Source organism: Oncorhynchus kisutch, unplaced genomic scaffold, assembly GCF_002021735.2.
Source record: "Oncorhynchus kisutch isolate 150728-3 unplaced genomic scaffold, Okis_V2 Okis03b-Okis08b_hom, whole genome shotgun sequence".
Lineage (NCBI taxonomy): Eukaryota > Metazoa > Chordata > Actinopteri > Salmoniformes > Salmonidae > Oncorhynchus > Oncorhynchus kisutch.
In genome coordinates, this window is record NW_022261980.1 from 10,981,526 (window position 1) to 11,003,810 (window position 22,285).

At 46.7% G+C, this 22,285-nt stretch overlaps 2 protein-coding genes across 4 annotated transcripts; both read left to right on the forward strand.

Moving 5' to 3' along the window:
* Positions 1-10: 10 nt before the first annotated feature.
* On the forward strand, positions 11-21,925 carry ttc17 (tetratricopeptide repeat domain 17). 3 transcript variants are annotated; one of them, XM_031812296.1, is made up of 24 exons: positions 11-211; positions 1,169-1,258; positions 1,585-1,751; positions 3,398-3,509; positions 3,597-3,728; positions 3,935-4,044; positions 4,294-4,441; positions 5,929-6,068; positions 6,772-6,932; positions 9,284-9,543; positions 9,666-9,781; positions 9,995-10,148; positions 10,389-10,460; positions 10,627-10,851; positions 12,748-12,934; positions 14,003-14,152; positions 14,386-14,633; positions 15,595-15,751; positions 16,027-16,147; positions 17,377-17,536; positions 17,836-17,919; positions 18,056-18,175; positions 18,330-18,473; positions 19,111-21,925. In XM_031812296.1, the coding sequence occupies exons 1-24, from the start codon at positions 44-46 to the stop codon at positions 19,240-19,242; spliced, it is 3,558 nt and encodes a 1,185-aa protein (XP_031668156.1). In that variant the 5' UTR covers positions 11-43; the 3' UTR covers positions 19,243-21,925. The 3 variants fall into 3 exon arrangements, with proteins under 3 accessions (XP_031668156.1, XP_031668157.1, XP_031668155.1); XM_031812297.1 differs by having other exon boundaries at positions 1,588-1,751; XM_031812295.1 differs by having other exon boundaries at positions 12-211; positions 1,582-1,751.
* On the forward strand, positions 19,526-21,936 carry LOC116359572 (histidine-rich protein PFHRP-II-like). The gene is made up of 3 exons (XM_031812406.1): positions 19,526-19,534; positions 20,045-20,304; positions 20,566-21,936. Exons 1-3 carry the CDS (start codon positions 19,526-19,528, stop codon positions 21,224-21,226), a joined length of 930 nt encoding a protein of 309 aa, XP_031668266.1. The 3' UTR covers positions 21,227-21,936.
* The last annotated feature ends 349 nt before the right edge of the window (positions 21,937-22,285 follow it).

A 22,285-nucleotide genomic window follows, 5' to 3' on the forward strand; every position in this document is an offset into this window, starting at 1 on the left:
TCTTCTTCTTCTGCCACAACACATCTGTAAAGAAGACAGAAAAATGGCGGACCTCAGGAAAATCAGTTCTGGGTCTCTGCCCTATGTAAACGTTTCCCGAAAAGTGTCAGTTCAAGGGAAGATTTTTATCTTACTCTGTATAATATTGGCCGAACCCGGAGGAGCTACCACCCACTGGGTTGTCACTGAAGATGGAAAAATTCAACAGCAAGTACGTTAACGGCCCGTGTTTATAACCGTATGTTGCTAGCTAGCTAACGATTTTATCACATATAGGTAGAACCCGTTTCTTTGACTTTACTGTTGCTAACATTTGCTAACACGGCTGAAGGCTCATACTAGCTTGTCAACCATCGATTGCCAATTAACTACTTATAAGTTCCTCTCTGGGACTTTTGCTAGCACAGTAATGCAGCAATGCTGACCCCCAGATAAATAACGTTAGCTAAGTTAGTTAGAGAACGGGGTCTCTGAGTAAGCCAGAATTAACTTACATATTATCTAGCTCTAACTAGCTAAAGGCATCCAATCATCCTAGAAAATCTGAAATAACGCAAACTAGTGATAGGTGATTGGTAGGTAGTAGGTTGGCAAGCTAGCTAATTAGCTACTGGACTCAAAGATAATGGGCACAACAGAGCTGACAGACTCAGACTCGGCACATCCAGCTAACTAGTAGTTTTGATGCAACCAATAGTTTTGACATCCAGCACAATGTCAAAACTCTTGGTTGCATCGAAGCTAAGTGAATTGAATGTAAAATTGTGCTTCAGGCTTGATGTAAGCCCATAAATAAAATGGGTTTAAATAAAGTAATATTTGATGTAACCTTTGTAGCTATACACAACTAATCTAATGTATCCACTTACAAGTGACGTTTAGAAGGACATTAAATGTTCAGACTATTTAGCCATTGACATTCTGTTCAGCTGTGGCCAAACTATCTAAAATGGATGGATTGGGGGAAAAAACAAAGATGACCAACTACGTAATTACGGTGTCAAATCAGCCAGGTTCCTCTGCTTCAATTCTGTTTTGGTGTTGTCTCACTTCACGTGTACTGTGGTCAGCGGACTCAGAGGTCTTTAGTCTTTGGGGTCGAGTCATAGAGTGGAAACAAGTACTATCACTGTTTATTTTAAAACTAACATTTTCAGTTTTTTTGCAGGTTGACTCTCCTTTAAATCTTAAACATCCACATGACCTTGTCATCTTCATGCGACAGGAGACCCGTGTCAACTACCTGAAGAAGTTAGAGGTGATGATCATCTTTTAATGACTACCTCACTGTGCTCATAGCCTATTGCTCTACTTCCTGGTTTTACAATGTTAGTCCAAGGCCACTGTGTTAAACATCTATACTGCTGTGCTCTCCCTTACTTGAAAGATGCAATATCTCCAATAGTCACAGCTGTTCAATAGTCATTTAATACTCATTGATTATTGAAGAATATATTGGATCACATCAGATGGGGCAACCTGTCTTCCTTTCTTCATGTCCCAGTGAGATATAGCATTGCTTCCAAATCAAGCCACACTGAAAGGTCTGAATCTCATGTCTCTGACCCCTGCTTTGTTCAGAAGCAGCTTGTCGCTCAGAAGATTCACATTGAGGAGAATGAGGACAGGGACACGGGCTTGGAGCAGAGGCACTATAAAGAGGATACCGACTGTGTCATGGCTAAAGTACCCCTGGGAGACTTGGATCTCTACGATGGTACCTACATCTCCCTGGAGAGTAAAGACATCAGGTAAGCCCAGGCTGTGCACTCTTGACCAATCATTTGGTTGTTACTAATGTGCCCTCACATAACTTATTATCATGGGGAAGCACTGATAAGGGATGTTGACATATGTCATCTGGGCCGTGTAACGAATCCATTGGTCGCGCTCCAAAACGGCTTCATCTTATCATTGACATTGACCGATGACATGTCACTTTTTGGGAGATTTTCAACAACATACAATATACACGCATTGGATGATCACGTCACGTATGTCATGACACTACAGCACAAAACAAAATCTACTTTTATACAAACAAATATATATTTGTTTTAATTTAACATTTATTTAACTACGCAAGTCAGTTAAGAACAAATTCTTATTTACAATGACGGCCTAGGAACAGTGGGTTAGCTGCCTTGTTCAGGGGCAGAACAACGTCTTTTTAGCTTGTCAGCTCGGGGATTCGATCTAGCAACATTTCGGTTACTGGCCCATCGCTCTAACCACTAGGCTACTTGCTGGTTACTGGCCCATCGCTCTAACCACTAGGCTACTTGCTGGTTACTGGGCCATCGCTCTAACCACTAGGCTACTTGCTGGTTACTGGCCCTAGTCTCTAACCACTAGGCTACTTGCTGGTTACTGGCCCATCACTCTAACCACTAGGCTACTTGCTGGTTACTGGCCCATCACTCTAACCACTAGGCTACTTGCTGGTTACTGGCCCATCGCGCTAACCACTAGGCTGGTTACTGGCCCAAGACTCTAACCACTAGGCTACTTGCTGGTTACTGGCCCATCGCTCTAACCACTAGGCTACTTGCTGGTTACTGGCCCATCGCTCTAACCACTAGGCTACTTGCTGGTTACTGGCCCATCGCTCTAACCACTAGGCTACTTGCTGGTTACTGGCCCAAGTCTCTAACCACTAGGCTACTTGCTGGTTACTGGCCCATCGCTCTAACCACTAGGCTACTTGCTGGTTACTGGCCCATCGCTCTAACCACTAGGCTACTTGCTGGTTACTGGCCCATCGCTCTAACCACTAGGCTACTTGCTGGTTACTGGCCCATCGCTCTAACCACTAGGCTACTTGCTGGTTACTGGCCCAAGTCTCTAACCACTAGGCTACTTGCTGGTTACTGGCCCATCGCTCTAACCACTAGGCTACTTGCTGGTTACTGGCCCATCGCTCTAACCACTAGGCTACTTGCTGGTTACTGGCCCATCGCTCTAACCACTAGGCTACTTGCTGGTTACTGGCCCATCGCTCTAACCACTAGGCTACCTGCTGGTTACTGGCCCATCGCTCTAACCACTAGGCTACCTGCCGCCCACAAATAAACAATGGAAGTATTTGCATACTGTCAGAAGTCATTATTAGAACACACAAAGTGATATTCGAACATTGGAGAACGTAGGTTGTTTACAAGAGAACAAGTATTCTTGATGACACCCTGGTGATGAGAAATCAACAAAGATTTCTGATAGAATAAACCATGATGGCTTGTCTTTCACATCTAGATCAACATGTCCTACATCAACAGGCATTTTAAACAGCTACATGATACAAGTCAACCACTGGTTACCTTTTCTGCTCTTGTTCCCCCTCTTCTGCTGGACACTACACTAATGCTCCCTGGACCTTGACTATGGATGTTTCTTTCAGCCCTGAGGATTACGTAGATTTTAGGTCCCCTCTACCCCCGGATCTGGAGAAGCCTGACTGTGCCAGAGTATTTGAGCTCCCATATAGTATCCACGGTTTCCAGCATCTCCGGGTGAGTTGAAGGGGAAAGTAAACCCGCTTGTTAATGCGATTGCACATACTTGTCTGGATCTGTGCCATATATGTCTATGTTTTCCAGGGCGTGCAGGAACAGGTGAACCTCACATCTCCTCTGCTCTCTAAAGAGGACCCCATTTTTGGCTCACTGTCCCACAAACTGGGCCGCAACATGGATGAGGTGGGCCATCGCATCCAGCAGGGCCTACTGAGGGTACGTTGTGCTCTATCGCCACTCTTCACACTCACCAACACTGTCTGGTCTGTTTTTATTGGTTTACATATAGCCGCATGGGATTACTTTGAACTTTTATGCATTGATTTGTTCAATGGTATAAATGGACAGTCACTTTTGTAATAGTGTTCTGGTTTGACTTTCATATAGTTCCCTTCTGATGACCTGTTTGTTGTGTTGTCCAGAACTCCTCATCCTGGGTGCTGTATAACCTGGCGTCGTTCTACTGGAGGATAAAGAATGAGCCCAGGCGGGCGGTGGACTGTGTGATCCGGGCCCTGCACTTCTCACCCAGGTACGAACAAAGGAAAACTCAGCCCCTGGCTTCAGCTTGTCAGGCATTAGGGTCATGTTCATTAGGACACACGATGTAAAGCACTTTGCAATGGAAAACTAAATGAACCTTTCTTATTGGACAAGTCCTAGTATTCCATAATGTTGTCTGCCCTTTGGTGGCCAATGAACATGTCCCAGCTATGGTTATTCAACATTCAAACAGTGAATCATATAACAGTTTTAAGTCCCATTCTCGTTGTGTATCCAGGCAGCACAAGGACCTGGCCCTGGTGAACATGGCCAACATCCTGCACAGGGCCCACTTCTCTGCTGACGCTGCCATCGTGGCTCACACTGCCCTGGATTTGACCTCTGACCTTCTCACCAGCCACTATACCCTGGGCAACATCTACGCAGTGAGTTACAGCACCACTAGTAGATGCACTGAATACAAGCCAAGAGATAACACGTTAAAGAGATTCCACTTGTTTCCAAGTTGGTTCCTGATGGAATACACACAAGACAGACAAAACCACAGAAAGCTAGCTGTACGACATCATCATCTGGTTTCATCAACAGTTGCAGCTCTTATCATTCCCATTGAGGCACCATTCTACATCATGTGTAGTGAAACGGTACTAGCATCTATCAAGAGAACAGCAGGGGTCCAAGCACTGACCCTTGAGGAACACCCAAAGTCAGTTTTTATGGATGTCTAATGACGATAAAGAAAGCAGGCATTAGGTGATTTAAACCAAACGTAGACTTAAATAGAACACGTGGTTCTGCAACATTTGTTTCCACTACGTTTTAACATTTCTGGAGGGACGTTGACATAGAGTTGTGTTGGTTTATGTTCACATACTGTCTGCTTTTAATGTTTTCACTACATCGACACATACAGTAGGATGATACACTGACAGTAGGATGATACACGAGGCTGATACACTGACACGAGGCTGATACACTGACACGAGGCTGATACACTGACACGAGGCTGATACACTGACACGAGGCTGATACACTGACACGAGGCTGATACACTGACACGAGGCTGATACACTGACACGAGGCTGATACACTGACACGAGGCTGATACACTAGGATGATACACTAGGATGATACACTGACACTAGGCTGATACACTGCCACTAGGCTGATACACTAGGCTGATACACTGACACGAGGCTGATACACTGACACTAGGAGGATACACTAGGCTGATACACTGACACTAGGCTGATACACTGACACTAGGCTGATACACTGACACTAGGCTGATACACGAGGCTGATACACTGACACTAGGATGATATCATGACACTAGGATGATACACTAGGATGATACACTGACACGAGGCTGATACACTGACACGAGGCTGATACACTGACACGAGGCTGATACACTGACACTAGGATGATACACTGACACTAGGAGGATACACTAGGCTGATACACCAGGATGATACACTGACACGAGGCTGATACACTGACACTAGGATGATACACTAGGCTGATACACTGACACGAGGCTGATACACTGACACGAGGCTGATGCACTAGGCTGATACACTGACACTAGGATGATACACTAGGCTGACACACTGACACTAGGATGATACACTAGGATGATACACTGACACTAGGATTTTTTACAAAACTGGAGTAAAGCAATAATTTATCCAACAGTTATGCAGTGAATATGGATGTAGGATGTTACTGCAGTGCTTGTTGGCATGGATTTCTCCAGGTGCTCAGGAAGTGTTTTCCTGCTGATTTATTGTCAATGTTACTGGCCCTGACCTTCAGTTCTCTCTCCATTTTATACTAGACGAGTGAATCATCTCTAATAGATTATTTATCTCTGTCTCTACCTCCTGTCCTCTATCCTCTTTGTCTTTAGATGCTGGGGGAGTATAACCACTCAGTGCTGTGCTATGAGCAGGCTCTCCAGGCCCAGCCGGGCTTTGAGCAGGCCCTGAGGAGGAAGCACGCCGTCCTCTGTCAGCAGAAACTGGAGCAGCGCCTTGAGGCCCAACACAGGTAAAGGCACAGTGCCTCACTGCTCAGGGTGTGGTTAGGTTCATAGAGAGTGAGGAACCATTTTGAAGGGGATTTGATGGGAAGGGAAGTATTGTTGTGGACACAGACTTCCTCTTTATATGGCACAGGTTACAATGCTGAAAATACCCTGAGTCGACAAAACATTATGAACACCTGCTCTTTCCATGACAGACCGACCAGGGGAATCCAGGTGAAAGCTGTGATCCCTTATTGACATCACTTGTTAAATCCACTTCAATCAGTGTAGATGAAGGAGAGGAGACGGGTTAAAAGAAGGATTTTTAAGCCTTGTGACAGTTCCGACATGGATTGTGTCTGTGTGCCATTGAGGGTAAAGACAAAAGATTGAAGTGCCTTTGTGTCAAGAACTGCAATGCTGCTGTGTTTTTCATGCCCAACAGTTTCCTGTGTGTATACAGAATGGTCCACCACCCAAAGGACATCCAGCCAACTTGACACAACTGTGGGAAGCATTGGAGTCAACATGGGTCAGCATCCCTGTGGAACGCTTTCAACACCTTGTAGAGTCCATGCCCCGACGAATTGAGTCTGTTCTGAGGGCAACGGGAGCCACTCGATATTAGGAAGGTGTTCTTAATGTTTTGTACACTCGGTGTGTAACAGCACAGTGACCTGTCAGTAGGCCTCGGGCTAGCTATATGTGATCTGTCACACCCCCCAGGTCTCTGCAGCGCACGCTGAACGAGCTGAAGGAATACCAGAAACAGCATGACCACTACCTGCGTCAGCAGGAGGCCCTGGACAAATACAAGCTGCTGCAGGAAGAGCAGATCCTCCGCAACATCATCCACGAGACCCAGATGGCCAAGGAGGCACAGCTGGGTGAGATGCTATACACACACACACAAACACTCGCACGCAATATATACACACACTCGCACGCAATATATACACACACTCGCACGCAATATATACACACACTCGCACGCAATATATACACACACTCGCACGCTATATACACACACACACTCGCACGCTATATACACACACACACACACTTGCACGCAATACACACACACACACACACACACACTCACATGCAATATACACACACAAGGGTAATACACACACACTCATACGCAATACACACTCACAGATACACACACACACACAAATACACACAGTGTATATGGATGAGCAGCCATCGTTCATCCATATACTTACATGAACATATTCTCATTCACCCCTTTAGATTGTGTGTATTAGGTAGTTGTTGGGGGGGATTGTTAGATGACCTGTTAGATATTACTGCACTGTCGGAACTAGAACCTCAAGCATTTCGCTACACTCGCAATAACATCTGCTAACCATGTGTATGTGACCAATAACATCTACTAACCATGTGTATGTGACCAATAACATCTGCTAACCATGTGTATGTGACCAATAACATCTGCTAGCCATGTGTATGTGACAATAACATCTGCTAACCATGTGTATGTGACCAATAACATCTGCTAACCATGTGTATGTGACCAATAACATCTGCTAACCATGTGTATGTGACCAATAACATCTACTAACCATGTGTATGTGACCAATAACATCTACTAACCATGTGTATGTGACCAATAACATCTACTAACCATGTGTATGTGACCAATAACATCTGCTAACCATGTGTATGTGACCAATAACATCTGCTAGCCATGTGTATGTGACAATAACATCTGCTAACCATGTGTATGTGACCAATAACATCTGCTAACCATGTGTATGTGACCAATAACATCTGCTAACCATGTGTATGTGACCAATAACATCTGCTAACCATGTGTATGTGACCAATAACATCTACTAACCATGTGTATGTGACCAATAACATCTACTAACCATGTGTATGTGACCAATAACATCTACTAACCATGTGTATGTGACCAATAACATCTGCTAACCATGTGTATGTGACCAATAACATCTGCTAGCCATGTGTATGTGACAATAACATCTGCTAACCATGTGTATGTGACCAATAACATCTGCTAACCATGTGTATGTGACCAATAACATCTGCTAACCATGTGTATGTGACCAATAACATCTGCTAACCATGTGTATGTGACCAATAACATCTGCTAACCATGTGTGTGACCAATAACATCTGCTAACCATGTGTATGTGACCAATAACATCTGCTAACCATGTGTATGTGACCAATAACATCTGCTAACCATGTGTATGTGACCAATAACATCTGCTAGCCATGTGTATGTGACAATAACATCTGCTAACCATGTGTATGTGACCAATAACATCTGCTAACCATGTGTATGTGACCAATAACATCTGCTAACCATGTGTATGTGACCAATAACATCTGCTAACCATGTGTATGTGACCAATAACATCTGCTAACCATGTGTATGTGACCAATAACATCTGTTAACCATGTGTATGTGACCAATAACATCTGCTAGCCATGTGTATGTGACCAATAACATCTGCTAACCATGTGTATGTGACCAATAACATCTGCTAACCATGTGTATGTGACCAATAACATCTGCTAACCATGTGTATGTGACCAATAACATCTGCTAACCATGTGTATGTGACCAATAACATCTGCTAACCATGTGTATGTGACCAATAACATCTGCTAGCCATGTGTATGTGACCAATAACATCTGCTAACCATGTGTATGTGACCAATAACATCTGCTAACCATGTGTATGTGACCAATAACATCTGCTAACCATGTGTATGTGACCAATAACATCTGTTAACCATGTGTATGTGACCAATAACATCTGCTAGCCATGTGTATGTGACCAATAACATCTGTTAACCATGTGTATGTGACCAATAACATCTGCTAACCATGTGTATGTGACCAATAACATCTGCTAACCATGTGTATGTGACCAATAACATCTGCTAACCATGTGTATGTGACCAATAACATCTGCTAGCCATGTGTATGTGACAATAACATCTGCTAGCCATGTGTATGTGACCAATAACATCTGCTAGCCATGTGTATGTGACCAATAACATCTGCTAGCCATGTGTATGTGACCAATAACATCTGCTAGCCATGTGTATGTGACCAATAACATCTGATTTGAGTTTTATATAAATGAATATGTCCATTTAGAGATGGTCAGTTAATTCTGTCTATTCACCTTGGTAAACATAAAATAGTGCATCAATAATGAGTTGTTTTGTTCAGGCAACCACCAGATGTGTCGTCTGGGCCAACAACAGAGCAGCCTGTTCTGCCCCTTGGACCTGCCGGTGCGTTATCACCGTGGAGACCTGTTTGAGCACGTCCACCACATCCAGTTTGGAGAGGAGGTCTCTGTGGCGGGCAGCGTTGCTCTGGTGTCGGAGCCAAGCACCAACCAGACCAACAGCTCACACCTCCACCCCTCTGTGTCCGGAGACCCTGAGCCTGCAGCCCTCTGGGGCCACCAGGCCTCCCCCACTGAAGTGAGTTCAGACTGTGTGTGTTTGGCAGGATGTATTAGTGTGTGTGGATAGTGGGCTTTGTGCTGTGTTGGCAGGACAGTCTAAAGGTTCTGTGGAACTGACTGCGTGTGTTTTGTCTGTAGGACATTCAGAGGCTGCTGTGGCCTCGGAGGACAGACTGTGCTGATGAGTTTCCTGTCATCCCCCCCGCCCACCTACTACCCACCTTCTACCTCCCACCTGAGACACAGGGCCCCAGGTTAGTGTGTTAGACACAGGGCCCCGGGTTAGCGTGTTAGACACTGGGCCCCGGGTTAGCGTGTTAGACACTGGGCCCCGGGTTAGCGTGTTAGACACTGGGCCCAGTGCGATTGTGTTGACTCCTAGAGCCTCTTCCTCAGCATGGTTTGTGTAACATGTGATGTATGATATGACATTCATGTATTTGCTGACCTCACTGATGTGTGTTCAGCCTCCAGACGGTGCTGTACGGTACCGGACCCCCTCCCTCCACCCTGGCTTCTCCAGACTGTGGCCCTGTGCTCCAGCCCCCTACAGCTGACCTGCCTGCCTCTGTGGGCTGGACCTTGGAGGACAAGGAGCTGCCAGACCCCCACGCCACCCAGGTCAGTGCGTGTGTTGGATAGGTGGTCTGTAACATCAACATATTTTAGAGACTGGGCTTTGGATTCAATACAATACCATCTTTATTAATCCATTATACAGAGACAACAGAAATGTGTTTTCTGTCACAGTACCCATCTGCACCACTGGGAGCACCACTGAGTCAGCCACAGAGCAGCCCCACTGGAGCAGGGTTGAAGTGTGTCACTGTGCTGATCCTGTGTGTGTGTGTGTGGGTGCAGGTACTGCTGTCTCGCAGCAGAGGCTGGAGTTTGGAGCAGGCTGGTGCCAGCATAGCCCGAGCCATGAAGAAGGTGAGCGCCGTAGAACAGAGAAACATCGTTTCATATCAGAAATATCCTCCACTACTGTCCTGAGAAATGCGATGGCTTTGGGCTGTTCTGTCAGAATAAACAGCCTTCCACAGTTGTAATAGGAAATGATCCGTCTTCAGACCGTGTACATCCTCCTCTCCTCCAGGATAGCGCCCCTGGCTGGTTGCTCCAGAACGAGGCGGCGTTGTTCTGGCGGGCGAAGGGTAATGGTACCAGCTCGCTGCAGTGTCTGCGCCACTCCCTGGCCTCTGCTCCGTCCACCCAGCGCCACCTGCCCCTCGTCAACGCTGCCAATCTGCTTCTGCGCCACGGCCTCAGCGCCCACGCACACACTCTGCTGGAGGACGCCCTGGCACTCAACGCCTCTGAGGTACACACACTTTTAAATACTTTATTTAAATCCACAAATCACATTACATTCGAGAAGGATTGAAACATTTCAAGGATACACTTAAGGATACAGAAAGCACCTTGTTCTCCAGACAGCCAGGCGACCCCTAACAGCTGTCAATGAGCAGTTCCTAGCCCTCTGCTTTGCTCCAGTCTTAGGCAGGCCTGCAGGCCACGCACTGTTAGGTGTTGTACCTGGCTGAGACTGCCAAATATCAGGACTACTAACCGCTTGCAGCTATATCTGAGGCTGTTCTAGTAGGATACGATGGACTGGTATTTCAGCAATGGTCTGCTCCACGTAACAATCAAATCACACACTGCTGGAGGACACCCTGGTTCTCAACACCTCTGAGGTGTACACACACACACACACACACACACACACACACACACTCCTTTTCTTACATTCATATTCCTGTTCTTGCATGACACATATCCCGAGTGGCGCAGCGGTCTAAGGCACTGCGTCTCGGCGCAAAAGGCGTCACTACAGTCCCTGGTTCGAATCCAGGCTGTATCACATCCGGCCGTGATTGGGAGTCCCATAGGGTGGCACAATTGGCCCAGCGTCTTCCGGGTTTGGTCGTGGTAGACAGTCATTGTAAATAAGAATTTGTTCTTAATTGACTTGCCTCTTTAAATAAAGGTTCAATTAAACCCGTTTTAAAGTGTCATGCAGCACCTTTAGGAGTTGTCCACAGTGTTCTCTAATGGGATGTTATGTAATGATATCCACAGTGTTCTCTAATGGGATGTTATGTAATGATATCCACAGTGTTCTCTAATGGGATGTTATGTAATGATATCCACAGTGTTCTCTAATGGGATGTTATGTAATGATATCCACAGTGTTCTCTAATGGGATGTTATGTAATGATGTCCACAGTGTTCTCTAATGGGATGTTATGTAATGATATCCACAGTGTTCTCTAATGGGATGTTATGTAATGATATCCACAGTGTTCTCTAATGGGATGTTATGTAATGATATCCACAGTGTTCTCTAATGGGATGTTATATAAGGATATCCACAGTGTTCTCTAATGGGATGTTATGTAATGATATCCACAGTGTTCTCTAATGGGATGTTATGTAATGATATCCACAGTGTTCTCTAATGGGATGTTATGTAATGATATCCACAGTGTTCTCTAATGGGATGTTATGTAATGATATCCACAGTGTTCTCTAATGGGATGTTATGTAATGATATCCACAGTGTTCTCTAATGGGATGTTATGTAATGATATCCACAGTGTTCTCTAATGGGATGTTATGTAATGATATCCACAGTGTTCTCTAATGGGATGTTATGTAATGATATCCACAGTGTTCTCTAATGGGATGTTATGTAATGATATCCACAGTGTTCTCTAATGGGATGTTATGTAATGATATCCACAGTGTTCTCTAATGGGATGTTATATAAGGATATCCACAGTGTTCTCTAATGGGATGTTATATAAGGATATCCACAGTGTTCTCTAATGGGATGTTATATAAGGATATCCACAGTGTTCTCTAATGGGATGTTATGTAATGATATCCACAGTATGGTCCTAATCCACAGTATGTTCCCAAAGGGATGTTATGTAATGATATCCACAGTATGGTCCTAATGGGATGTTATATAATGATATCCACAGTATGGTCCCAATGGGATGTTATATAATCCACAGTATGGTCCCAATGGGATGTTTATATAATGATATCCACAGTATGGTCCCAATGGGATGTTATGTAATGATATCCACAGAATGGTCCCAATGGGATATTATATAAGGATATCCACAGTATGGTCCCAATGAGATGTTATATAATGATATCCATTCTAATGACTCTGTTTCCCTGCTCTCCTCTGGTCCCCTGGCAGCCCCACACTCTCCTGAGCCTGGTGAGTGTGAATCTGGCCCAGGGCAACGTGACGGGCGCCCTGGACCTGTTCCGCCAGACCCTGGCTCTCTCTGCCAGTTGTGCCCAGTGCCGTGCCAGCCTGCCCCTTCTGCGATGCCTGCAGTTCTACCCCTTCCTGTACAACCTGCAGCGCTCGCCATGTCCGCGTGAGTGCCCCAGTTCACCTCTCATGCCATACTTTATTGTCCATTGTTGTGGAAATTAATTTGGGAGGCCTGGAATAAGTGGTACTTGGCTTATTTTATTGTCAGTACCAACCTTCCCCTTTTGACCTTTGTCTGAATTTACAACACTGTCACCCCTTACACAAGACAAACTTTGACCTCTGTCTGAATTTACAACACTGTCACCCCTTACACAAGACAAACTTTGACCTCTGTCTGAATTTACAACACTGTCACCCCTTACACAAGACAAACTTTGACCTCTGTCTGAATTTACAACACTGTCACCCCTTACACAAGACAAACTTTGACCTCTGTCTGAATTTACAACACTGTCACCCCTTACACAAGACAAACTTTGACCTCTGTCTGACTATCTTGTCTAAAGGCTTTAATATGAATCAGGTGATCAGCTGTAGTATTAGAGATAGACCTGGAATCTATCTGCAGTCCGCCCTCTGATTTTCGCTCTCTCTCTCTGTCTGTCTGTCTGTCTGTCTGTCTCTTTCTCTCTCTTTCTGTGTCTCTCTCTTTTTCTCTCTTTCTGTGTCTCTCGCTTTCTGTCTGTCTGTCTCTCTGTCTCTCTCTTTCTGTCTCTCTCTTTCTGTCTCTCTCTCTCTCTTTCTGTCTCTCTCTCTCTCTTTCTGTCTCTCTCTTTCTGTGGTGTCTCTCTCTCTCTCTCTCTCTCTCTCTCTCTCTCTTTCTGTCTCTTTCTCTCTCTCTCTCGAATGTAGAGAAAAGAGGAAAGTGTTTTAAGTGGAGAAATGTTCCTCTCAATAATTGAAGCTGTTAAAAATAGTCCAGCTGCTGCTGCTTTTTAAAAAGTCTATATTTGCCAATCAGACGCCAACCCTCTCACCATGTTTAGAACCTCCACACACACACTTTCTATGTAGAGGGTTACAAGAGAGACCCGTCTCCACTAGGAGGTCCAGTTCTGGTTTCTGTATCTGTTGCTTGAACGCCATGCACATGGTTGGAAGGCCAGTGTAGTGGAGAAAGTGTGTGTGTGTGTGCTGATGGCTTTAGTGTGTGTGTGTGTGTCAACAGAGGGTGCTTTGTGTGTCGGTGAGGAGGATGTGACTCTACATCTAGATGAATGGGAGGCTGGCAGTAGACAGAAGCAGCAGGAGGACCCCACCACCACGGCTTCCCAGGCTCTGCCTGTCTCCACAGTGGAGGAAGCCCTCCTGTTTGAGAGTAAGACCCTTGTGATTTGGACTATGACTGTATGAAATCAAATGAACAGAACTGTTCATGGAGTAATGCACACTCAGATTCTCAAACATCTGGGTCCTGTTCATTAGGGTACTGTAGCAACACGTTTTGAAACGGAAAAACTACAAATGTCATGTTAAACCCTCCCTGTTTCTGTCCGTTTTCTTCCTGTTTGGTACCTAATGAACAGGACCCTGCCTTTCTGTTTGTAACAGAGGTGGTGCTGGACAGTAACGGCTCTGGAGAGGCAAGCCAACAGCCTGGAGGAGGAGAGAGGGATGAGGAGGAGTGGCAGCTGAAGGAGGAGCTGATGGGGGCCTTCGAGGGGGCCCTGGACGTGGGGGGCAAGCGGGGCGACCTGAGGGGCATCCGCGTGCTGAAGAACGACCGTGTGATGGGAGCGGGCCGGAGCGGAGGAGGGCCCTGCTTCGGGAACTGTGAGGATGACGAGGGGGCTGAGTGGGTAGGTGTCCTGTCCTGAGTAACTACCATGATGTAATATAGAGACAGACAGGGGGCTGAGTGGTACATGTCCTGTCCTGAGTAACTACCATGATGTAATATAGAGACAGACAGGGGGCTGAGTGGTACATGTCCTGTCCTGAGTAACTACCATGATGTAATATAGAGAGAGACAGGGGGCTGAGTGGTACATGTCCTGTCCTGAGTAACTACCATGATGTAATATAGAGACAGACAGGGGGCTGAGTGGTACATGTCCTGTCCTGAGTAACTACCATGATGTAATATAGAGAGAGACAGGGGGCTGAGTGGTACATGTCCTGTCCTGAGTAACTACCATGATGTAATATAGAGACAGACAGGGGGCTGAGTGGTACATGTCCTGTCCTGAGTAACTACCATGATGTAATATAGAGACAGACAGGGGGCTGAGTGGTACATGTCCTGTCCTGAGTAACTACCATGATGTAATATAGAGACAGACAGGGGGCTGAGTGGTACATGTACTGAGTAACTACCATGATGTAATATAGAGACAGACAGGGGGCTGAGTGGTACATGTCCTGTCCTGAGTAACTACCATGATGTAATATAGAGACAGACAGGGGGCTGAGTGGTACATGTACTGAGTAACTACCATGATGTAATATAGAGACAGACAGGGGGCTGAGTGGTACATGTCCTGTCCTGAGTAACTACCATGATGTAATATAGAGACAGACAGGGGGCTGAGTGGTACATGTACTGAGTAACTACCATGATGTAATATAGAGACAGACAGGGGGCTGAGTGGTACATGTCCTGTCCTGAGTAACTACCATGCTGTAATATAGAGACAGACAGGGGGCTGAGTGGTACATGTACTGAGTAACTACCATGATGTATATAAAGTTCTGTCCAATCAGTAGCCAGGCCCCAGCCCAACATCCCCCCCCCCCATCTGTGTTCCTGGTCCTCCACAGATCACATTCCAGGTGAAGCGTGTGAGGAAGCCCAAGGCGGACAGCCCTGAGGTCTGGGGCAGTGCTGAGGGCACCCTGCAGGGGGAGACACTGCTCCCTGGAGGCCACTCTGTTCTGGAGATCAGCGGCCCCACCATCCCGTCCCCCGGGCCCTCAGGTAATAAACAGCCTGCATGCTCACAGACAAACTCACACTGACAGTCTCAATTGTATTTACTTGACTCCTCGTGTCCTCTCGCCGCCTCCTCAAAACCCATTGGAGAAGAAGGCCAGTTGGGAGGGACCTCTGACTTTAACATCCAATGGGTTCTGAGAAGGATGCGAGGAATCAAGGAAATACAATTTGAGATTCTCACATAAAGACAGTTATTTTAGATCTTCATCATTGAACCATACTAAGAACGTGTGTGTGTGTGTGTGTGTGTCGCGCAGGGCGATGGAGGGACTATACCGGTCTGGGCTGGCCGGGGCCAGAGGAGTGCCAGAGAACACGCAGGGTAGACCTCACCACCGTGGCCAGTACCTGGCTGGCCGTGTCTGCCAAGAACATCGAGTCAGTACCAATCTTCCCCTTTGACCTCTGTCTGTCTTGTGTAAGGGGTTAGGACAGTTGTAAATTCAACCTTTGAACTCTGTCTGGTTATCTCATAGATAACTATATATAGTGTGTGTGTGACAGTGGTTTCCCAACCCTCCCCTGGGGAATCTACCTCCCGGTCCACATTGTTCCAACCCTCCCCTGGGGAATCTACCTCCCGGTCTACATTGTTCCAACCCTGCCCTGGGGAATCTACCTCCCAGTCTACATTGTTCCAACCCTCCCCTGGGGAATCTACCTCCCGGTCCACATTGTTCCAACCCTCCCCTGGGGAATCTACCTCCCGGTCCACATTGTTCCAACCCTCCCCTGGGGAATCTACCTCCCGGTCCACATTGTTCCAACCCTCCCCTGGGGAATCTACCTCCCGGTCCACATTGTTCCAACCCTCCCCTGGGGAATCTACCTCCCGGTCCACATTGTTCCAACCCTCCCCTGGGGAATCTACCTCCCGGTCCACATTGTTCCAACCCTCCCCTGGGGAATCTACCTCTCGGTCCACATTGTTCCAACCCTCCCCTGGGGAATCTACCTCCCGGTCCACATTGTTCCAACCCTCCCCTGGGGAATCTACCTCCCGGTCCACATTGTTCCAACCCAGCTGATTCAACTAACTAATAAACTAGTAAAATGTTGACTGCCACTGAAGTCAGTTGGGATTCACTTTATTAAGACTTAAAGGGATAGTTGGAGATTTTAAACTCTTCAAAAATATATATATTTACACTGTTAAGATGAACTCTTGGATACCATTTGTATGTCTCTGTGCCGTATGAAGCACGGTCGTGTCCGGAGCCATTGCTCACTAGCCCAGTGACAGGAAGTCTACTGTAGCAACTAGCATAAAACTGCCTTCAACTTCCTTCAAACTGTACACATAACATTGGTAACCATGACTTCATCTGACTCTGGGGAAGGAGATAGTTCAACATTTTGGCAAAATAAATATATTCTTAACATCCAAAGCCACTTTTTAATTAGAAAAATTTCTAAAGTTCTATTCCCCCCTCCCCCGCTGTTCTCTCATTTCCCCCCCTCCCTCGCTGTTCTCTCGTTTCCCCCCCTCCCTCGCTGTTCTCTCGTTTCCCCCCCCCCCTCGCTGTTCTCTCGTTTCCCCCCTCCCTCGCTGTTCTCTCGTTTCCACCCTCCCTCGCTGTTCTCTCGTTTCCACCCTCCCTCCGCAGCATCACGGAACACATAGACTTCACCACTCCACTCCAGGAGCCTGCGGTGGAGCCATTGTGCAACGCCAACCTGGCTGCCAGCATGCACACCCTGGACCACCTGGCTGGCGTGGCCAACCGCGCCGCCATCCACTACACCGGAGAGAGTCAACTCAGAGAGGTAGGGGACAGAGAGAGTCTACTCTGAGAGGTAGGGGACAGAGAGAGTCTACTCTGAGAGGTAGGGGACAGAGAGAGTCTACTCTGAGAGGTAGGGGACAGAGAGAGTCTACTCTGAGAGGTAGGGGACAGAGAGAGTCTACTCTGAGAGGTAGGGGACAGAGGGAGTCTACTCTGAGAGGTAGGGGACAGAGGGAGTCTACTCTGAGAGGTAGGGGACAGAGTTTCTCACATCTCACCAGTCTTTATCATTTCACTGTTCTGCCATGATCCTCAACCGGATTTCCGTTTGTCATTCAGGTTCTACAGAATCTGGGCAAAGATAAGTTCTCCCCTCAGTCCTTTGAGCAGGTGGGCACGCGCATCGCCAAGGTCTTGGAGAAGGTAGGTGTTTGTGGAGGTGGCAGCTGCCCTTCAGGCTATTCTACAACCCTGTTTCACCCAAATCACAGCATCTTCCGGCAGTATAAAGATCAATAAAATCCTGCAGACTAATGAAAGTCTCTCTTCTCCTGAGCAGAACCAGACATCGTGGGTCTTGTCCAGCATGTCTGCTCTCTACTGGAGGGTGAAGGGTCAGGGCAAGAGGGCCATCGACTGCCTACGCCAAGCCCTCCACTACGCCCCACACCACATGAAGGTAACATGGACTGAGACTTGCCCAATAATAACACACACGTTTGTTTTCCTTTGCAAAACGTCTTTCTACTGTGTGAACTGCTGAACATGACCCTGTGCTTTAGGGCTGTGTGATAATTCAGTATCTCTCTCTCCTTCCCCGCCCTCCCTCTCAGGATGTACCTCTGATCAGCCTGGCCAACATCTTCCAGAACGCACGGCTGTGGGAGGACGCTCTGACCGTGGCCCGCATGGCTGTGGAGATCGCCCCGCACTTCGTTGTCAACCACTTCACCCTCGCCAACGTCTACATCGCCATGGTGAGCCCACCACCATGGGAACGGACCAGCATTGTTGTCATGGCCTGGCCATGAGTCGTCTGGTTCAGGGTCTGTCGTCTGGTTCGTGGTTCAGGGCCTGTCGTCTGGTTCGTGGTTCAGGGCCTGTCGTCTGGTTCGTGGTTCAGGGCCTGTCGTCTGGTTCGTGGTTCAGGGCCTGTCGTCTGGTTCGTGGTTCGGGGCCTGTCGTCTGGTTCGGGGCCTGTCGTCTGGTTCGGGGCCTGTCGTCTGGTTCGGGGCCTGTCGTCTGGTTCGGGGCCTGTCGTCTGGTTCGGGGCCTGTCGTCTGGTTCGGGGCCTGTCGTCTGGTTCGGGGCCTGTCGTCTGGTTCGGGGCCTGTCGTCTGGTTCGGGGCCTGTCGTCTGGTTTATGTGCTTAATTCCCTTCAAGTGTCAGTGGTTGTGAAGCAGGTTATTTATGCTGGTATTGTTAAGTGTGTGTGAAATCTTATGCTGGTTGCGTGTCAGGTGGGTGTGTTGAAGAATGCTTATGCTGCTGTGTCAAATGATGACATGAGTATGAATTGTGGTAATTTGTGTAAATACTGATCAGTTGTATTTATTATTCTTTGTTCACTGGTGTGTGTGTGTGTGTGTGTGTGTGTGTGTGTGTGTGTCCAGGAGGAGTTTGAGAAGGCCATGCGCTGGTATGAGTCCACTCTGGAGCTGCAGCCAGAGTTTGCCCCTGCCAAGGACCGCCTGAGAACCATCCAGTGTTACCTGCTAACCAAGAAGGAGCGCCGTCTACCCTGAGACAACTCCACAGAAGCCCTCGGCACACACACACACCATACACACATACAAAAACATAACTTACAGTAGTTACTCACAACAAATCGGTTTTTGGTTGTTTTTGTTTTTTTAAGTCATTGCCATATAATTTATGTCCAAAGGAATTCGGGGGTTCCATTCACTGTGACCTCAGACTCTGGTCGTAGGGGGTAAAACCAACCACTTCCATTCGCTGTGACCTCAGACTGGTCGTAGGGGGTAAAACCAACCACTTCCATTCGAAATTCTATTAGGAAGCTTTGGGATGTATCCCGTCATTCAGCCTCCCTGTCCCATAGACTACAGTATATAGAGCCCAGCATAGTCTCATCATTCAGCCTCAATGTCCCATAGATTACAGTATAGAGTCCCATCACTCAGCCTCCCTGTCCCGTAGACTACAGTATATAGAGCCCAGCATAGTCTCATCATTCAGCCTCCCTGTCCCATAGACTACAGTATATAGAGCCCAGCATAGTCTCATCATTCAGCCTCAATGTCCCATAGATTACAGTATAGAGTCCCATCACTCAGCCTCCCTGTCCCGTAGACTACAGTATATAGAGCCCAGCATAGTCTCATCATTCAGCCTCCCTGTCCCATAGACTACAGTATATAGAGCCCAGCATAGTCTCATCATTCAGCCTCAATGTCCCATAGATTACAGTATAGAGTCCCATCACTCAGCCTCCCTGTCCCGTAGACTACAGTATAAAGAGCCCAGCATAGTCTCATCATTCAGCCTCCCTGTCCCATAGACTACAGTATATAGAGCCCAGCATAGTCTCATCATTCAGCCTCCCTGTCCCATAGACTACAGTATATAGAGTCCCATCACTCAGCCTCCCTGTCCCGTAGACTACAGTATATAGAGTCCCATCACTCAGCCTCCCTGTCCCGTAGACTACAGTATATAGAGTCCCATAGGCTACAGTATATAGAGTCCCATAGGCTACACTATATAGAGTCCCATAGGCTACAGTATATAGAGTCCCATCACTCAGCCTCCCTGTCCCATAGGCTACAGTATATAGAGTCCCATAGGCTACAGTATATAGAGTCCCATAGGCTACAGTATATAGAGTCCCATAGGCTACAGTATATAGAGTCCCATAGGCTACAGTATATAGAGTCCCATAGGCTACAGTATATAGAGTCCCATAGGCTACAGTATATAGAGTCCCATAGGCTACAGTATATAGAGTCCCATAGGCTACAGTATATAGAGTCCCATAGGCTACAGTATATAGAGTCCCATAGACTACAGTATATAGAGTCCCATCATTCAGCCTCCCTGTCCCATAGACTACAGTATATAGAGTCCCATCACTCAGCCTCCCTGTCCCATAGGCTACAGTATATAGAGTCCCATAGACTACAGTATATAGAGTCCCATCACTCAGCCTCCCTGTCCCATAGACTACAGTATATAGAGTCCCATCACTCAGCCTCCCTGTCCCGTAGACTACAGTATATAGAGTCCCATCACTCAGCCTCCCTGTCCCGTAGACTACAGTATATAGAGTCCCATCACTCAGCCTCCCTGTCCCGTAGACTACAGTATATAGAGTCCCATCACTCAGCCTCCCTGTCCCGTAGACTACAGTATATAGAGTCCCATCACTCAGCCTCCCTGTCCCGTAGACTACAGTATATAGAGTCCCATCACTCAGCCTCCCTGTCCCGTAGACTACAGTATATAGAGTCCCATCACTCAGCCTCCCTGTCCCGTAGACTACAGTATAAAGAGCCAGAAGGCTGCTGTTCTTTGTTCTGTCTTCAGTGGAGTTGGACTAGGAAGTACAGACAGGACATTGTTTTATTTCATGAATTCATACACATCCTTCCCTCTGTCCTTCATTCCTCAAGGTGTTCACTGAAGAAACTATATGATGTAACTGGAAACCTGCCCAATTCAGTCACAGTATTGAAGGAAGGAAATCTGCTTTTATTTTATGTGTTGTAAGTGGGGCCCCTACGATTCATCTTTTCGTTAAGGGCTGAGAGTCGTTTAGTTTTTCTGGGGGTGGTGAAACACACCGAAGGGAAGAGTTTATTTGGTTAGGAATCGATCAAGAAGGACAATGCAGTAGTTGATTTACCAGACAGATATAATCCCATAGATGGTGCTGTTTTTTACATTTCTTTTAATTGGTGGTTTTAATTGGAAGAACAGTTGTCATCACACAGTCATTTCTTATGATTAAGAAAAGGTTTGGTAAAGAGACAGAAATGGCTGCTGGTTTGTAACTTGCTAACTAAACGCAGGTTTACCGGGTCGTGGATCTCAAAACCTTTTACAATTCTGGCTGCTTAACAAAATAATATTGATTATCTTGTTTTGCCCTTTTTTTTTATCATTCCTATTTATGTGGGGACCTACAATGAATAAATGAACATGTATTTTTCTGAAAGGAACGTTAATGCATAGCAACAACAACAAAAAGTTAACTGTAATGTGTTTACGTTTTGCTCTTTTATTTATAGAAATGATTTGTCAGGGCCAAGAGAACTTTTTCAAACTGTAAATCTAACTGTTGTGTACAGTATTAAGGCAGTGGGACATAGAAGTTGATCGGCTCATCGTTTGAATGTATCCATTGTCTTCTGACGAACTTCAGACCTCTCTGGGAAATAAAAAGCGAGACGTTTTGATGCCTTGAAACTTAAGTTGAATGGAGGTGGGTTTTGGATTCAGTTTTCTGGGGTCTACTTCAGAGTGCATTTAAACAGAGGTAGTGGTGTGACTGAACCCCATGTGACTGAAACCCCTGTCTGAGGGTGTGGTGGGGAGACTGAAACCCCTGTCTGAGGGTGTGGTGGGGAGACTGAAACCCATGCCCGAGGCAGCCGTGTGGCGGGGTGACTGAAACCCATGCCCGAGGCAGCCGTGTGGTGGGGTGACTGAAACCCATGTGACTGAAACCCATGCCCGAGGCAGCCGTGTGGTGGGGTGATTGAAACCCATGCCCGAGGCAGCTGTGTTGTGGGGAGACTGAAACCCATGCCTGAGGCAGCCGTGTGG